Genomic DNA, 16,883 nt, shown 5'->3' with positions numbered 1-16,883 from the left:
GGGGGGGGAGGGAAAAGAGAAATATGCTTTACAAGCTTACTGTTGAAGAGAAATATGAAACAAGAAACGAGTATATCGTATATCTACGTCTGTGGTGTAGTCATTAGGCACTTCACCATCTCACAAAGTAAGCCTGAGTTCGATTCCTGTGTTGGGAGGGTTTTTTATGGAGTATCTCCGCCTGTCTGCTGGGACATCGCATCCATCTCAGCCCAGATTGGCCTTGACTAGTAAGATCAAAGCTGCCTGCCTACTTATTTGGTTTTAGTGTTAGTACGGTAAGTATTTTACTGCATTTGCAACACAATAAGGTCATATAAGTGCCGAAGATTAGAGGTGCTAAAAGAGAGTAACAAACAAAAAATAGAAGGAGAGGAGATAAGGATGATAGATGTTTGATAGGATAGAAGGAGCAAACCACACCAGAGCACCCGCCAACCACCCACATCATAGTGTAACTTGTGTGAATGGGGGCGTAAAGCATTAACAGTTACAGAAACAATAGTTTATTTGACCAAAGGGTGTAATCCTCTAATCATTAGATCTCTCCACCATAGACCACTTTCGGACTTCTCAGACATGGACGTTAAATTTGCAAGTCACCACACCCAAGTAATCCCAGTTTGGAGAACTTGATATCTGCATTTATTTGTTTCTTAGAATAACCTACCCCAACCCAAAAAAAATAATTAAATAAATAAATAAATAAAGTAAGATAAAATATTTTTTTTTTAATAGAAAAAATAACTAAAAATATCCACATTTTGTAACTCATCTACCCACTTTTCCCCCTTTATTCTTCTTATTAGAGAAAGATCTAGTCAAACAATCACATAGCAGTATCGACAGGACGTAGAAATCTTTTCGTTAGCAACGACTTTCACTTTGATATTATTGTGCTTTATGGGGGCTCTCGTGGCCTAGAGGACAAGATGTTGGCCTCTCATTCAAAAGGTCCCGGGTTCGAATCCGGGTAGCGACAGACAAATTTTCTTCACTAAAAATTGTCTCCTTTCATCTCCTTTCCTGCTCTCTAGCAATATTCTGTTGTCTGCTTTCGTCTCCACTTTCTGCCCCCACCCCCTCACCTCCTTTGCCCCCCTCTGGGCTCTTGACTCTTTCTGCAGCCTTTCTACTGTTACTCCTTGGCTCCTCCTTACTGCTGTCTTTCTGCCACACCCCTGATCTTCTGGTAGGAAAGATCTACACCTAGCCTTCTCGGACAAGGGCGAAAAATCTCGGAGGGCCCGTGTGCAAGTTGCGCACGTTAAAGATCCCTTGGTGGTCTAAAATCGATAAGAGTAGGCTTCGGCCGCCACCCGGGCAAAATTCCAAATTTCCTACCAACTGAAAATATTAGGTGTGTCCCGCGCGCTCATATGACCTTATGCAGTTGCCAGTGCCGTAAAAACACTAACCAAAACAAACCAACAACAATGTGCTTTATATACAACAATGTAATGTAGAACTAGATCTATAGACTTTTCCCCACACTAAACAAACGGAAATTTCACCTATCTACCATACTGGTCAAGGTCAGGAACATAACATTGCCAGAGGGGAAAAGTCAAAATAGACACAAGCTGTTTGTTGACTACTTGCTTCTAAAGCAGCTAATTTTGTCATTAAATAAAATCTAGCTTCTGTAAAAGCTTGTATTACACATTTGCAAACCAAGCAAAAACAAAGACAACAAGAAATTATGCTTTAATCATGAGGGCTTTTGCTCTGTGTGTACATTTGTGCCTCTTTAGCAGGTTGCTCCATGCAAACCTTGCACCACAAACTTCACACTTGTAAGGCTTTTCTCCCGTGTGTGTTCTTTTGTGACTCTGTAGGTTGCCATACTGTGTAAACCCTGCACCACAAACTTCACACTTGTAAGGCTTTTCTCCCGTGTGTGTTCTTTTGTGACGCTGTAGGTGGCCACTGTGTGCAAACCCTGCACCACAAACTTCACACTTGTAAGGCCTTTCTCCCGTGTGTGTTCTTTTGTGACTCTGTAGGTGGCCACTGTGTGCAAACCCTGCACCACAAACTTCACACTTATAAGGCTTTTCTCCCGTGTGTGTTCTTTTGTGACTCTGTAGGTTGCCATACTGTGTAAACCCTGCACCACAAACTTCACACTTGTAAGGCTTTTCTCCCGTGTGTGTTCTTTTGTGACTCTGTAGGTTGCCATACTGTGTAAACCCTGCACCACAAACTTCACACTTGTAAGGCTTTTCTCCCGTGTGTGTTCTTTTGTGACGCTGTAGGTGGCCACTGTGTGCAAACCCTGCACCACAAACTTCACACTTGTAAGGCCTTTCTCCCGTGTGTGTTCTTTTGTGACTCTGTAGGTGGCCACTGTGTGCAAACCCTGCACCACAAACTTCACACTTATAAGGCTTTTCTCCCGTGTGTGTTCTTTTGTGACTCTGTAGGTCGCCACTCCGTGCAAACCCTGCACCACAAACTTCACACTTGTAAGGCTTTTCTCCCGTGTGTGTTCTTTTGTGACTCTGTAGGTTGCCATACTGTGCAAACCTTGCACCACAAACTTCACACTTGTAAGGCTTTTCTCCCGTGTGTGTTCTTTTGTGACTCTGTAGGTTGCCATACTGTGTAAACCCTGCACCACAAACTTCACAACTGTAAGGCTTTTCTCCCGTGTGTGTTCTTTTGTGCTTCTGTAGGTCTCTACTCTGTGTAAACCCAGCACCACAAACCTCACACCTGTATGACCTATCTCCCTTGAGTCTCTTTTCCAGATCCATGGGGCTAGTTACCTGAGGATGACGAACCTCAACTTCTCCACTGTATGCTTGTTCCTCTGACCCTGTGCGTGCAGGCTCCAAACAGTTGAATGAACCTACTATAGGCAGAGTACATGAGGTTTTGACTTTGGAACTACATTTCTCCAACTGTCCATTTTCACAACCCACTCCAGACCTGGCCGTCGGGTTTTGATGACAGTTTTCGCCTTCAGGCATCTCCTGTGCTTTACTAAAAATAATTTTACATGCATTTGATGTCTCCACACAAACAATACCTTTTTGCTCAACAACCGAGTCACATTTCCCAGAATCCACGTCAGATCCACAACGTGGCCTTTCCAAACACATTTGCTTATCATCAGTTTCATTATGATAGAAACTATTGTCCTTCCCACCAGCGCAGGTATCCCCAGAGGTTGCTTCACGAAGCTCATTCATTTTTCTTAGATGAACATTTTGTTCTATCTCGAAACGGAAATGTGTCAAGTGTCTATGCCTTTTCCGAGTGTGATTTTCTCGCATATCCCGATGACTGAAGGCCAGTGGACAGTAGCGGCAAGAGAACACACCTGGAGAAAGAAAATTTAAAAAACCCACAAGTTTACGGTAAACTAAAAGAATACTTTTGCAGTTAAGTGTTCTCTTTAGAGAAAACAGAAGCTCCAGGGCATTTACCCGAGGATTCTGAAAAACTTTCAGTGTTTGTAAACGGGAAAGCATTATGTTCATTATTGTACATTGGAAAGCATTATGTTCATAATTGTAGATGGGAAAGCATTATGTTCATAATTGTAGATGGGAAAACATTATGTTCATTATTGTAGATGGGAAAACATTAGATCTATGTTCATAATTTTCACCCCCACTCCCCAAAAGTAAGACAAGTGAATGGACCACAACAATTATATTCACTATTGTTTCTTTGTGTTAGTTTTAGTAAGAGTTTTACGACACTCGCAACACAATAAGGTCATATCAGTGCTGACGATTAGAGGTGTTACAAGAGAGTAACAAACACAAAAAAGAAGGAGGAGAGATAAGGACGACAGATGTTGGATAGGAAAGAAAAAGCAAACCACACCAGAGCATCCGTCAACCACCCACTTTGTTTCTTAGTTCAGCATAAACCTGTTATACAATGTAAGCTGACTATACATGTATTATTTTCCCAGTCCAATCAAAAAACAGCCAATACTGGCAAGCGAACTGTTGCCGCTAAAATAGTTAACCCTTAATTACCAAAAACAGAGCGCAAAGGAAAAGAAAACACATGGTCATAACATCTTTTTTCCCATATAGTAGAGGGTTTTACGGCGCTCGCAACTGCATGGGGTCATATCATTATGAGCGCCAAGAGGTGGGTGTCAACAGAGAAGTCTTTACAGGGAATCAGACTTAGACTGCTCACCTCTCTAGCTTCAACAGCACAAGGTCTGCTTCGACTATCAAGGCAACCCAAAATAGCAGGTCACAAGAGAGTGACAAACATACAAAAGAAGTAGAGGAAAATGACAATAGTAAGGATCAGGAAAGAAAAAGCAGCAGTTCCCTGTTGTAGATCAGGCACAGTTATGAGCGTGACATGAGTCAGCCCATTTACAATTCTACTATGCTTGAACGAGAAATGTCCCCCCTTTGGGAATGGCCTAAAGACACTTCAGTCAGAGGCACTGCCCTGGGGGGGGAGTGGTGGTGGTCATAACATCAATACATAATAATATTACAATGAAATTTAAAGATACCCACGAAAGGAAAGCCAAGGGCTCCTACATGCACACATTTTTGAAGTCAAAGAGAACTGAAATCTTTTTATTAACAAAATGGTGGTCATGAAAGAAGAAGTCAGTCTGATTTACATTAAAATACCCCAACACTTTTAGTAAATTTATGAGCTAAAAGTGGAGAACAAATCTGGTCCTCACTACAATAGGTCCATTAGTCTGTTCAATTATTAACTCTCTTTCCATTTAAGTTTTGAGCCCAAGACCATTAATACATCTCGTCATATTTTGAAAAACAAGCTTCACATACTATACTACCTTTATCTGTTCAACTCTTGGTGGCTGAACTGATAGGAGGTCATAGGGTGTACACAATGTGGGTATCACAAAAGTATGTGTAAACATAGGACCCTCACCCTCTCTATCCTACTGGAAGGCAAAGAGAAAGATCCACAACCTGATGACGACTATGTAGACTATCCATCAGGACAGAGGAGATAAGACAAAAGCCTTGACGAGGTGTAATGTTGTCCATGGAATGGGGGAAAATATCAAAGTGCACAAAGTTTAATATGTGCGAAAAAAAAATTGATAAGCTAAACAGGATAGAAAATAATAAAATAATATAATTTTACCAAACTGCTTTAAATAAATGCCTTTGCATGGGGTCATGAGTATTAAAGACAAGATCTCATAAAACTCACCGTCAGCTTCCCCGAGGGGGCCTCGAATGAATTCTTTCGGCTCAGTTTGAGCCCTGACCAGTCTGCCAACTTTCTGGACTTGAATGCCTAGGTCTCGGGCATAGCTGTCACCGTAGTAAACCTGATTTGTATGTGGGGGGGGGGGGGGGGATAAAACGGATATAAATATGCATGGGACAAAATATTCAATAATACAATGGTGTCCACCTTACAGCAACCCCCTTGGGAAGAAAGCCTTGGTTGCTGTTAGAAGGACGTTGCTGCTAACTGAATTTTCAAGGGGGTGGGGGGGGGGGCATCTTTTGGGCTGCAACATGAGCATCAAGGTTCATTTTTCTGACAAATCATTTCGAAAAATTTCTTCAAAAACTTTGGTTATGTGTATGTGAGTAATGAGCAAGGTGAAAGATTTTTACCAAGACTAACTTATGGGGGAATGGTATCAAGGCCGATAGCACAACAAAATGATGCCAGATCATAGTTGGAGCATTTAATTCGAAGAGAATTTCCAAACAACGCACTCCACACAAACCCGAAAAAGAAAGTTTCTGTAATGAACATGTTGCCTCAAACTTAGGTACATGAACTGCTTTTTAATGGTGTAACCAATGCCACTGTGAACTTGTGCCAGAAGCAGACTTAGTGCCTAAACACTAAAGATAAAGATCTTTCACTGCCTAGCCGGTACCCATTTCCACCAGCGTGAAATGAGGACAGCTTATGTAAATGTCTTTGTTTTTTGTTTTTTTGTTTTACGGCACTTGCAACACAACAAGGTCATATGAGTGCCGAGGATTAGAGGTGTTACAAGAGAGTAACAAACACAAAACAGAAGGAGGGGAGATAAGGAGATAGATGTTCGATAGGAAAGAAGGAGCAAACAACACCAGAGCACCCGCCAACCACCTACTAAAATGTCTTTCAAGGCCACAACGTCAGACCACTGCTGGATTCCAACCCATGACCTTTCAGTCACAAGCCCGTCAGCCTAACCACTAGACCACTGACACCACCAAAAATATACACTGAGCCATACATAAACACCCAGAACAAAATCCCGAATTATGAAATAGCTACCAGTATTTCTGTGCCAGCAGGGATGGGCCTGTGAGAGCGGTAATAAATCTCTCCCTTGTACTGGTACGCAGTCACACACTGCTCCTCCTCCGATCTGGCACAGTTCACAAATCGCATCCAGTTGGAACAGGCAGGGTCACTGGCGTCTACAAAATGGGACGGTTTTTCATCTTCGAATATCTGTGAGAAAATATATGATACATTAATATCATGTAACAAAAGTAAATGCACTTCTGCTGCATATTTCCATATTCTAGAAAATGCTCAATGATCAATGTGATCACAGTCAAAGAGATATACGGACCGGTAGATCTACATCATATTTCCAAATGACTTGACTATCTAGAATCTAGTGTATATACACACACAGTTCTCCGATTGTTGGGCAATTTTGATCCATTTGTTTGTTTTGGTCTTATTACCTCTGATGCCTATTGGAAAACACATTCATACAATGTACGTGGCTTTTACTGACACGCTTCCGCAAACACACACAACAAATGTAAACTTACAGTTCCCAAGGGCACTATAGCTTTGGAAAACACCACACTTTAGCGGCCATTTTCTCGCCAATTCTACCTGACACCGATGAATCCACCTCTTCAATTACAAATACATGTATCTCGACCTTTATTCAAGACAGAAAGGTATTGTTTCCATCAAAAGCACGGCAAATGAACCGGCTTTATCGGTGTACAATAACTCCATATGCCCTAAAAACTGACAAGCGCCTGGTTCCCCTGCTCCATGATGCTTTTATAATCCTGACAAGACCAACACAGCCTAATCTAAAGACCCCTGAGTTATGTCTGTTTCAGATCTGGCACTTTGAGGAGAAATGATAGCTATGCTTTAAGCACACAGAAAGGTATGTATACTCACTTGCCAACAATATCCCGACAGGTGTGCAGTTGCTTCATCCTTCACTTTCTTCCCTCCGTAAGGACCAAATCTTGTCCTTGATGGGAAATCTTTGACAGCGAAAACACCAAGGCCAGCTCCAGGAATTGTTGACCTCTTTATGATAAGTCCCTCAGGTAAAGTCTTGGAAGAATACTGGGAATGTGTCCCTTTATTAATGCCCTCAGGCACCTGGAACACATGGGAAGATCGCACACTTTCTTAGTCTAAGAAGAGGTTTTACGGTGCTCGCAACTGCATAAGGTCATATGAGCGCCAAGGGGAGGATGTCAACAGAGAAGTCCTTACAGGGAATCAGACTTATTCTGCTCACCTCTCTAGCTTCAACAACACAAACTCTGCTTCGACTATCAAAGCACCCCAGAAATAGTGGGTCACAAGAGAGTGACAAACATACAAAAGAAGTGAGGAAAATGACGATAGTAAGGGTTAGGAAAGAAAAAGCAGCAGTTCCCTGTTGTAGTTCAGGCACAGTTATGAGCACGACATAGTTGGATCAGCCCATTTACAATTCTACTGTGCATTAGACATTAGACCAAGAAATGTCCCCCGTTTGGGAGTGGCCTGAAGATACTTCAGTCAGTGGTACCGCCCCCCGGGGGGGGGGGGGGGTATTGCACAATTTTTAGTTTTCTCTGCTCAAAGTTTTTTCGGTTTTAACACTGACAACACGAGAATAAGTGGCATCACAAAATACCGTTCTCATAATTATTTTGTTCCTCTGAACTATGAAAGGGACCTATTTCTTACATCCTCAATAAACTTGTCCGAGGTTCACTCTTATTGAAGAGATGAACTATAAAATCGAAAATTTTGTCACCTACAGTACTTCAAACTCATACCTGCCAACCACTTCATGACAAAACTGGAATTCCCTCAAAATCCTCCGAAAAATTAAAGTTTGGGGTAAAAAAAAGTCCCAAGAACCATAGTCAATAATAAACGTTATGTAACGAAAAGACCATGGCAGATTTTTTAAAAATACGCGCGATTAAATACGTAATTTACGATATGAGCAAAATAATTTTATTGCAAATAAAACTTTCTGTTTCTGTCTGTCTACCTTGCTTTCCCCCGGAACTAAAATGACCATTTTCATTAAGTTAATGTGCGTCTCTTTTGTACAACAAACAAACAGAGCGGGAGACTGGAGGGCGCCACTGGTACATCATCCTTCATCTCTGTCCCTCGCTCATGTTTCTGTTCATCTGATTCTGCTTTGCCTTCTCCCTGTGTCGATGTGCTTTTCTCTACTTCAAAAACAAACAGAAACAAACATGACAGCAAATCATACCTGAGCATCAGCCACAATCAGCAAGGGTCCGTGCTCGGGGCAGTCTCCATCATACTCAAAGTTGCATTCCTCACAGTCTGGCGAACAAGAGTTTAAAAAATGTTAGATCACTTTACAGGCTGAAAAGTAAATTAAAATGACTGTGAGGCACCATGGTGAACCCAGGCACTCATCAAAATAATGGAATTAAAAAACGACATCTTCCCCTGCTGGGCAATTGTTCACTTTTACATTTTAAAATGTTTTTTTTTTGTTTTTTTTTTTGGGGGGGGCGGTGCTCATATCCTTTTATGTCCATAAAAAAAACCCATTTGAGTGGCATTGTGGTGAAATCAGGTGCACTTCAATTCAAAACAATCAAATAGAAGAGCCCAACATTTTCTGACTGCTTGTCGGGAATTTTTATCAATTATTTTGTTTATTTCGGATCAACATCTTTGTCCATTTAAGAAAACGTTTCTGAGTGGATTTTTAATGAAAATAAATGTAAAAGCACAAAAAAATCGCAGTTTCCAAGATATTCAAGCCTTGAAGGCCACCACATTTTGGCGACCATTTTCTCGCTAATTTTACCCGACAACAGGTACAGGTGATCCCCACCTCTTTTAATGGCAAATATCTCCACTTCTACTCAAATATATGTGTACTTTTTTCATCAAAAGCAAGACAAATGAACAAACTTTAAGGACTGGTGGGGCACCTGAGGTCTATTTTGGCTATTACAAGGCCTAGAGTGCCGATATTTGCTGTGGGATATCGTGTGTTATTGGGGATTTGAAATCAATAGTTCAAAAAGTATATTGTGAATCGGTTGCTATGGAAACGGCGTCCATATTGGATTTTGTATACCTTTTTCAATCCCATTTTATTTCCTTATTTATTAACCGATTCATTTCTAATTTGGCATGCCAACAGTACATATGTAGCTCTTAAATTTGGCTTGTTGAATTTTTTATATATGCTTCTGTTTTTATTTTATGGCATTTACAATTGAGATGTTGCAAAAAAAAAAGGAAAATTCATGCTAAGCCTATAAATAAAAAACTACATTAATCAAAAATTCAACAAGCCAAAATTTAGATCTAGGTGTTGTTGGTATCCTGTGAAAGTTACATTAAAATTGAATAAGAAACAGCAGAAAAATGGGATAATATGTGAAAAAATAAAATTGTGAGAAAACAGCCGATACAGGTAAAAAAAAGGCTAGACGACATGTGCTTTCGCCGAAAAACCTGACAAAAAAACACAGCTTTAGGGTGTAGCAAGGCTTACATACGTTTCTGGATATTGTTCAGGAAGTGTCCAGGTACTATAATATGTAATAAACCCAATTTACAAAATTTGACCCCCAAACACGATTTCTAGGTGCCCCACCAGCCGTTAAAGAGGATACCAATAACTCCATGTGCCTACAAATTGACGAGCGCCTGATTCCACCGTATCGTGACACAAATGGTAACCAAGTAGATGTGAGTGCTGACTGAAAAAAATCCAAGCAACCTTGACTAGAGACACATAAAAATGTCCTTAAAAGCAACACAAATTATGTTCATGCATTCATGCATAAACACACAAGGAAACAACATGATATGATATGCTGAAACGCCTCCGCTCCATAGACATTCTCTTTAAGGGGGGGGGGGTGAATTCAGGATCTCCATAAGCAGCACCAGCTCTGGGAAGGTGCTGACACGATAACACAGCGAGGTATGTGCCCTTGGAACAGAAGTCCCAGTTACTGTGCAATGTGTAGAATGTGTAGAAGCTGTGACGCTAGATGCACAGCACAAAGTACAAGGTGACCTTGATACATGCCATCAAGTTCAAAGTAAAAAACCAAGTAAAAGTAAAATTGTGTTTGTTCAAGTTCAGAATAAATATCGCATAAAACCAGGCGCATCACGAACAAATTTTCTGATTTTGATACGCTGATTCCGAAAATGAAATCAGATTTAAGCTCAAAATTAATTTTTAAATATATAATTTGCTCGCAAAGTTTAACCACGCAAGGCGGCACATTTCAAAGGGATTCTGTGTTCCGGCTTGTCTCTCATAAGTCTGACGTAGATCGCGTTTGATAGTATTTGACTCCCTTGTCCCTCCCCTCCTCTCCCTATCTCCTAGAATTTGTTTTTAAAAATCATCAACACATAATGCGATAGGCTGGGAGTGAGTGTGACCGATGGACAAAATGCAGCAGTCACAGCACTGGATGTGTTTTATTATTACTTAGTAGAGGTTTTACGGCACTCGCAACTGCATAAAATCATGTGAGCGCGCCAAGGGGTGGATGTCAACAGAGAAGTCCTTTCAGGGAATCGGACTTTCTCCGCTCACCTCTCTCGCTTCAACAGCACAAAGTCTGTTTCGACTTTCAAGGCACCCCCGAAATAGCGGGTCACAAGAGTGTGACAAACATACAAAAGAAGTAGAGGAAAAATGACAATAGTAAGGATTAGGAAAGAAAAAGCAGCAGTTCCCTGTTGTAGATCAGGCACAGTTACGAGCGTGACATTGATGAATTAGCCCATTTACAATTCCACTGTGCATGAACGAGAAATGTCCCTCCTTTGGGAATGGCCTAAGGACACTTCAGTCAGTGGCACCGCCCCGGGGGTGCACTGGATGTGCAGAGTTTCTGACGTCATGTATACCCAGTACCGGAACTGGCGGTACTCGACAGATAACTTACTTTCTTTACTTTTTTCTTCCGCTTGTACCCTGGGGTGTCGCGGGGAGACACAGGTGTCTGTCTGCACAGATAAAGTACCGGAACTCAATTTCGCCTGTACCACCCAGCACTGCTAAAAGTATAGACTAATTGAACATGAAGATGAAGCTTACATAAAAAAAAAATAAAAAAACCCACATTTTGTTTCAATCATACTTGACATTTTAGAGCAAAAATCCTTACAAAGAAAATCATCGTCATCAGGTATGGCTAGGGCCATGTAGCAAGTCATCCTCTTCTTCCTCAAGGGATACACGTGAGACTCAGAACTGCTGTCATCCTCTGATTGATCCATTGGAGGAACTGAGGGTCTCCTCTTTTTCTATGTATAAATCAGTACAAAGAATAAAAGGACACTGAATAAATGAGCGGGGGGGGGGGGGGGGGGGAGGACCTTATTAATCTTTTTTTTCAAGAAAAAGGCAAGAAATCTCCTACAGAGATTCCGACAGTATAGATCTAATATTAAAACATATTTCGGCAATTACTTCACAGTGCTTTGATATCAAAGATTGTTACAAGATTGGCCGCTCTTCTAGAGAAACAAAAAAATGTCCTTAAAATAAAAATACATGCTCACACTGTACTTACACTTGCAAAGAATGTTTTTAGGCATTTTCTTTTGTGGGCTATACTCCCCTACAGGCTGAAAAAGACTGATGATGATGAAGTATGTATGCAGGGATCAGGTTGCGCCGTCTGCTAATCGTCTCCCTTTACCCCAACCCTCTTTCCATCTGTTTTCTTCTTTATCGAAAATAACTTCGCATTATTATCAGTTACTGCATGGCATCCCTTCCTTTGGCTGGGTCTATTGAGGAGTCGAAGCGCTTGAGTCCGCAGTGCTTTTTGAAACAAGCGGAGGGAGGGGGTGAGAATGCCCACACTTTCCCTCCCCCGCATCCCCAAACAGTGCTTAAACTTCCTGACAGTATAGATCTAGCTCACGTATTGGAGACGAGCGGCTAAGCAGATGGGCCAACGCAGAAACAAGAAAATCTCTCTTCGGGTACTTGGACAAACAAAACCCCAAAGACCCTTCACATCTCTTATGTAGTGCCGATGAGACTTTGATCTTCAGAGCCCGCACAGGACACTTACACACCAACAAGCACATAAACAGAATTAACCCCATGTGGGAACCCCATTGCAAACACTGTGACTACCACGAGGAGAACGTTGAACATCTTCACTGCCCAAACCTGGCAGTTCTTTGACGCAGGCTCTTACACACACCTACAGACTGCTCTACTCTGGCGTTGACCAGACGACAAGGAAATGTGATTACTTGAGGGAGGCATTGCGCTGCCCAGAGCGAAATGCTCGCAGCTAAAGGGATTCGAAAACAACAACAACAACAACAGCTCATGTATTGTTATGGACTCGAAGAGAGCCTATATTATGCAAGCTCAAAAAATGTTATATATCCCTATTTCAAACCAGGTTCTTTGGCGGATATTTATTTTCAGAACGGTTTTAAGGTACAAAAATCATAGAGACGATTCAGTATCCCAATAAAAGTGAGTTCTGAGGTGGACTTGGTTCCTATGCGGTGTGTTCAAAGACAGGGGCCATTGTATAGACACGAGTTCTGTTCAGGAACAGCAATAAATTGTTAAGCTCACAGACCCAAGTAGGGAAGAAAATGTATATTACATACCGGTACATAAAATTATAGAATCCACTGTTATCATTTTTACAGAAAGTATGAACACATGCTTTTAAAACACATCAGCAGTATGGATACATACCTTAAGAATACATTAAAAATATGAACTTTTAAAATATACCTTAAGAATAATATATGAATATATTAAGAGTATGAACTCGTACCTTTGGGACAGAAGACGTCTGCTTCTTTTTCTTTTGAGCACTTGGTTCAGAGAACATCGGTCGGAGAGGGAAAAACGGTTTACTCTTTCGCTCTGAGTGACACATGAAAATAAAACAAAACCCATTGGCATTAGCAGGCCCTAAGACAGAGGAACAAAACTATCAGTGAGACAAAGCATGCATATGAGAAACATTAAGAGGGTAAGACCTACAGTTAGAGGTATTTCTTCGCGAACTTATAGGATGGTACCTGAATCGATTATTACACAGCTGTTAACTTTTCAGAACAAAAACAGTTATCATGTACAGGCAAAGTCCAGACCAAGATGAAGGACACTGGATAAGCGACCCTCCTCCAAACCCTTCACTCACTTTTTCTGTAGCATTCAATAGACTCAAATTAATTATTCAGAGCAGATCTGCAATATCAATGTCAGAAATGTTTAGTAAAGATCTCTCCAAATGACTTTGTTATCAATATTGTTTGTATAGCGACTTTCCTTTTCAGAACTGATATCTGAAAGTATTTTGAAAAAAAAGCATCAAACACACGTGTTCTACTTTTTCCAACCCTAAGGTTAGAGAGAAGATTGTATTGGAGAACTCAATGTGAACAGCACAATATTATCCCCCCCCCCCCCCCCAAAAAAAAAAGAAAGAAAGAAAGAAAGAATAAATAAAAACCAACAAAAAAAGCAAAAAGCAAACCCGCACTGACGTGACAGTAATTGATTGTCTTACTGGTAGGCAGTTTGGGCATCTCTGCAGCTGGTGTCCACTCGGAGTCTGAGCCTTCTGAAGAAAAGTCGTCAACTGGCACCATCAATGCCAGCTTTTGCCTCTGGGACTTGAGCCGTACCATGAATTCTGGGGGCTGAACAGGAAGACCTGTGATGCAAAATCATAAATGAAAAGGTCAGCTTGTGTTTATATGCGCCTCGCACACCATCATCATAATCAATGCCTTTCACCCCTGGCAGGGGATAGGTCACATACAAGCTCCTTCCATTTATCTATGTCCTGAGCCATCCTTCCAAGGTCGTTCAAAGTGAGCTTCACCTCTCTCATGTCCCTTTCCACGCATCTCCTCCTTGTTTCCCGTGGCCTACCCCAGCCTCGTCGGTTCCACTGCAGTGACTGTCTTGTGATGTTTCCGCTGGGCTTTCTTATCTAGCACACCAAAAGAAGTAAAATTATTGCATTTAATCATAATATGGGACAGTGAACAAATTGATTTTGCAAGTCAACCTTATTGTTCATCTCCATTTTTTTTCCACCTATTCACTCTGAAATGGGGCCCCTTGATTGCTGAGTTGCTACCATGCTGAAGTACAGTGTGAATGACCATGGTTTGAATCCATCAATGGGGAGTTCTGGACCTTGGGCTAGAGCTTATCTGTCGACGTTGGGTGTCCTGGCAACAGCAGAAACGCTTGGAACATGCTGATGGCTCGATTTCTCTGATGTTGAGTTAAACCTGCTATCTTTTTGAGGGTGAGAAGGATCAAATTTTACCGAAGTTTTTATCAAAGATCTAAACTTCATTAGAAAACAAAGAATTAGGAAATTCGCAACATGGTCGTGAAAGAAAATGCAAATTTTCTATTTTTTGATGTTGGTGCTGTGTAGTGTGAACACTATTTCAAGCGCCAAAATGTTACTTCTGTATTATGACTTACTTTCAGGACTACTTAAATTACTCACGTGAAAGAAAAAACGTTACGACTCAAAGACTAGATTTTTTTACACAATTGGAAAGTTGTACTCTTCTCTTGATTGGCAGTATCCACACTTATTCACCTGAGTAGTAAAGAGCAAGACATTGACACGATAGCAGTTATCTAGTGTAAGGTGAAAACAAGATGACAGACAGAAACAACAGAAGGAAATACATTATGAGGTAGGACCAACCAAAAGCCCCCCCCCCCCCCCCCCCTCAACTGTCTGTTAACTGCTTAACTAATGGAAGTGCACTTTAACTTATTTTTCATCCAATCTTCATGAAATTTTCACGGAATGAAGAGAAGATGTAATACAAAAAAAGACTGTCTGCTGAATTTTTGATAGATCTAGATGGAATAGGCTAGATTTTTGTTGGTAGTGTCTGGTATACGGAGCAAGCAAATTTCTACTTTAAAATAATGAGTCAAACTTTTTAAACCAAAAAAAAAGAGAAGAAAATAGAAACTTTAATTCTTAAAAATTATTTTAAAAAACGTTACTAGAGTCGACTCGTCTTCACCCTAAAAGAAATTCACAAGAAAGACTGCAAGGATCATATTAAACTACCAGAGGAGGTCTGCTGCTGTCATCCCCCCCCCCCCCCACACACACACCTGCAGGATCTAGGCTATGTCCGATGATGCCCCTGAGCACTGAGCACCCCACACACGCGTCTAACATCATCACATACGAAGAGACTCGAGGTCATTAGTTTTTAGTTTTAGTAAAGGTTTTACGGCGCTCGCAATTGCATAACGTCATATGAGCGCCAAGGGGTGGATGTCAACAGAGAAGTCCTTACAGGGAATCAGACTTACTCTGCTCACCTCTCTAGCTTCAACAGCACAAAGTCTGCTTCGATTATCAAGGCACCCTGGTAATAGCGGGTCACAAGTCATGCAAAAGAAGTAGAGGAAAATGACGATAGTAAGGATTAGGAAAGAAAAAGCAGCAGTTCCCTGTTGTAGTTCAGGCACAGTTGTGAGCATGACATTGTTGGATCAGCCCATTTACAATTCTACTGCGCATTAGAACAAGAAATGTCCACCCTCCCCCCTCTTTGGGAATGGCCTGAAGACACTTCAGTCAGTGGCCCAGCCCCAGGGGTAACCCGAGGTCTGTATGTGGATTAGGCTAGTTACCATGTACTTGGGTGCGTTGGAATTCACTTACCGTACTTTCGTAAAGCTTCAAAGTTTTGTCTCATGTTCGTCAAATGGATCCTTTCATATTGTGGAATTTTCAAATACTCCTCGGGCGTGAAGAACTCCTTAATGGAGCATGGTAAGTTGTCCAAATGTGCCGGAAGATGACTCATCTTGACTGATCACAAAGGAGTAGACTGAGGTGAAAAATGAAGATTTCATATAAGGCAAAATTTCTTTAACCTGTTTCCGTCCCAATTTTGACAATCGCCAAATTAGGGTTGATTTCCTATTTTTTGTTAACAACACTCAGAGTTTTTATTTCAGCTATTTGAACTCAATGAGAATCCCATCTGTTCTTTGTTCACAAGCTAGACTAGATATCTATTCCTAGATCTAGGCTTGTCCTTCCATTTTTAGCACAGTTTTCGAAGTGGAGTGGCATTTAGATCGATATCTAGATGCTAATCTAGATTTAGTTGTCGTTCTCTAGCTATCCGCTTGTGGTATGACCAGCAGACAAAACCATTTTCAAAACCTCTGACAATGGTTTCAAAATGACTGAAACAATGCTTCATAATTTTGGCTCCAAAAAATGTTCATAAAAGATGATCTAAGAGTGATTACTCTTTGAACAATTGATTATATAAGATGTTGACGTGCCTAGGTTGCATAGCAAGTGTTTCCTAATGCCTCAGGTAATTAGAATCTACAGTAAGAGAAAAGGAGACATTTATGAGGGTATCTCCAAATCCATTTCTTATTGCCCCGCTCTCCCGTATGCCATAGACCTTCTTTAAATGTAGATCTAGGCTACATCTAGATATCTAGATCTAGATTCTAGATCTAGAAATTTATAATCTACAGATCTAGATCTCTAGATGTAGATCTACATAGATCTAGATCTATAGATCCAGATATCTAGATCCTCATTTAGATCTAGAAATCTAGACTCTATTTGATCTAGATCTAGATA

The 16,883-nt window shown here is 41.0% G+C and overlaps 1 protein-coding gene across 1 annotated transcript; it reads right to left on the bottom strand.

Annotated features, from left to right (window-relative positions):
• Positions 1–1,377: 1,377 nt before the first annotated feature.
• On the bottom strand, positions 1,378–16,128 carry LOC101852345 (histone-lysine N-methyltransferase PRDM9). Its single transcript, XM_035971440.1, has 9 exons — positions 15,936–16,128; positions 13,782–13,928; positions 13,041–13,132; positions 11,391–11,529; positions 8,477–8,553; positions 7,140–7,353; positions 6,262–6,497; positions 5,185–5,305; positions 1,378–3,328 (listed from the first exon to the last, which is right to left on the bottom strand). The coding sequence occupies exons 1-9, from the start codon at positions 16,078–16,080 to the stop codon at positions 1,701–1,703; spliced, it is 2,799 nt and encodes a 932-aa protein (XP_035827333.1). The 5' UTR covers positions 16,081–16,128; the 3' UTR covers positions 1,378–1,700.
• Positions 16,129–16,883: the final 755 nt, after the last annotated feature.

The sequence above is a fragment of the Aplysia californica genome, unplaced genomic scaffold, assembly GCF_000002075.1.
Source record: "Aplysia californica isolate F4 #8 unplaced genomic scaffold, AplCal3.0 scaffold00437, whole genome shotgun sequence".
NCBI lineage: Eukaryota > Metazoa > Mollusca > Gastropoda > Aplysiida > Aplysiidae > Aplysia > Aplysia californica.
Note: the sequence above shows the minus strand (reverse complement) of the source record. Positions and strands in the feature narration are given on the sequence as shown.

Excerpts from the sequence above, each read along its gene's own strand:
- LOC101852345 (XM_035971440.1), bottom strand. The coding sequence starts at position 16,080 with ATGAGTCATCTTCCGGCACATTTGGACAACTTACCATGCTCCATTAAG. Across the intron at positions 13,133-13,781 it reads GATGCCCAAACTGCCTACCA|AGCGAAAGAGTAAACCGTTT; the intron begins GTAAGACAATCA and ends TGTGTCACTCAG. Across the intron at positions 8,554-11,390 it reads TGATGACGATGATTTTCTTT|ACTGTGAGGAATGCAACTTT; the intron begins GTAAGGATTTTT and ends CTTGTTCGCCAG.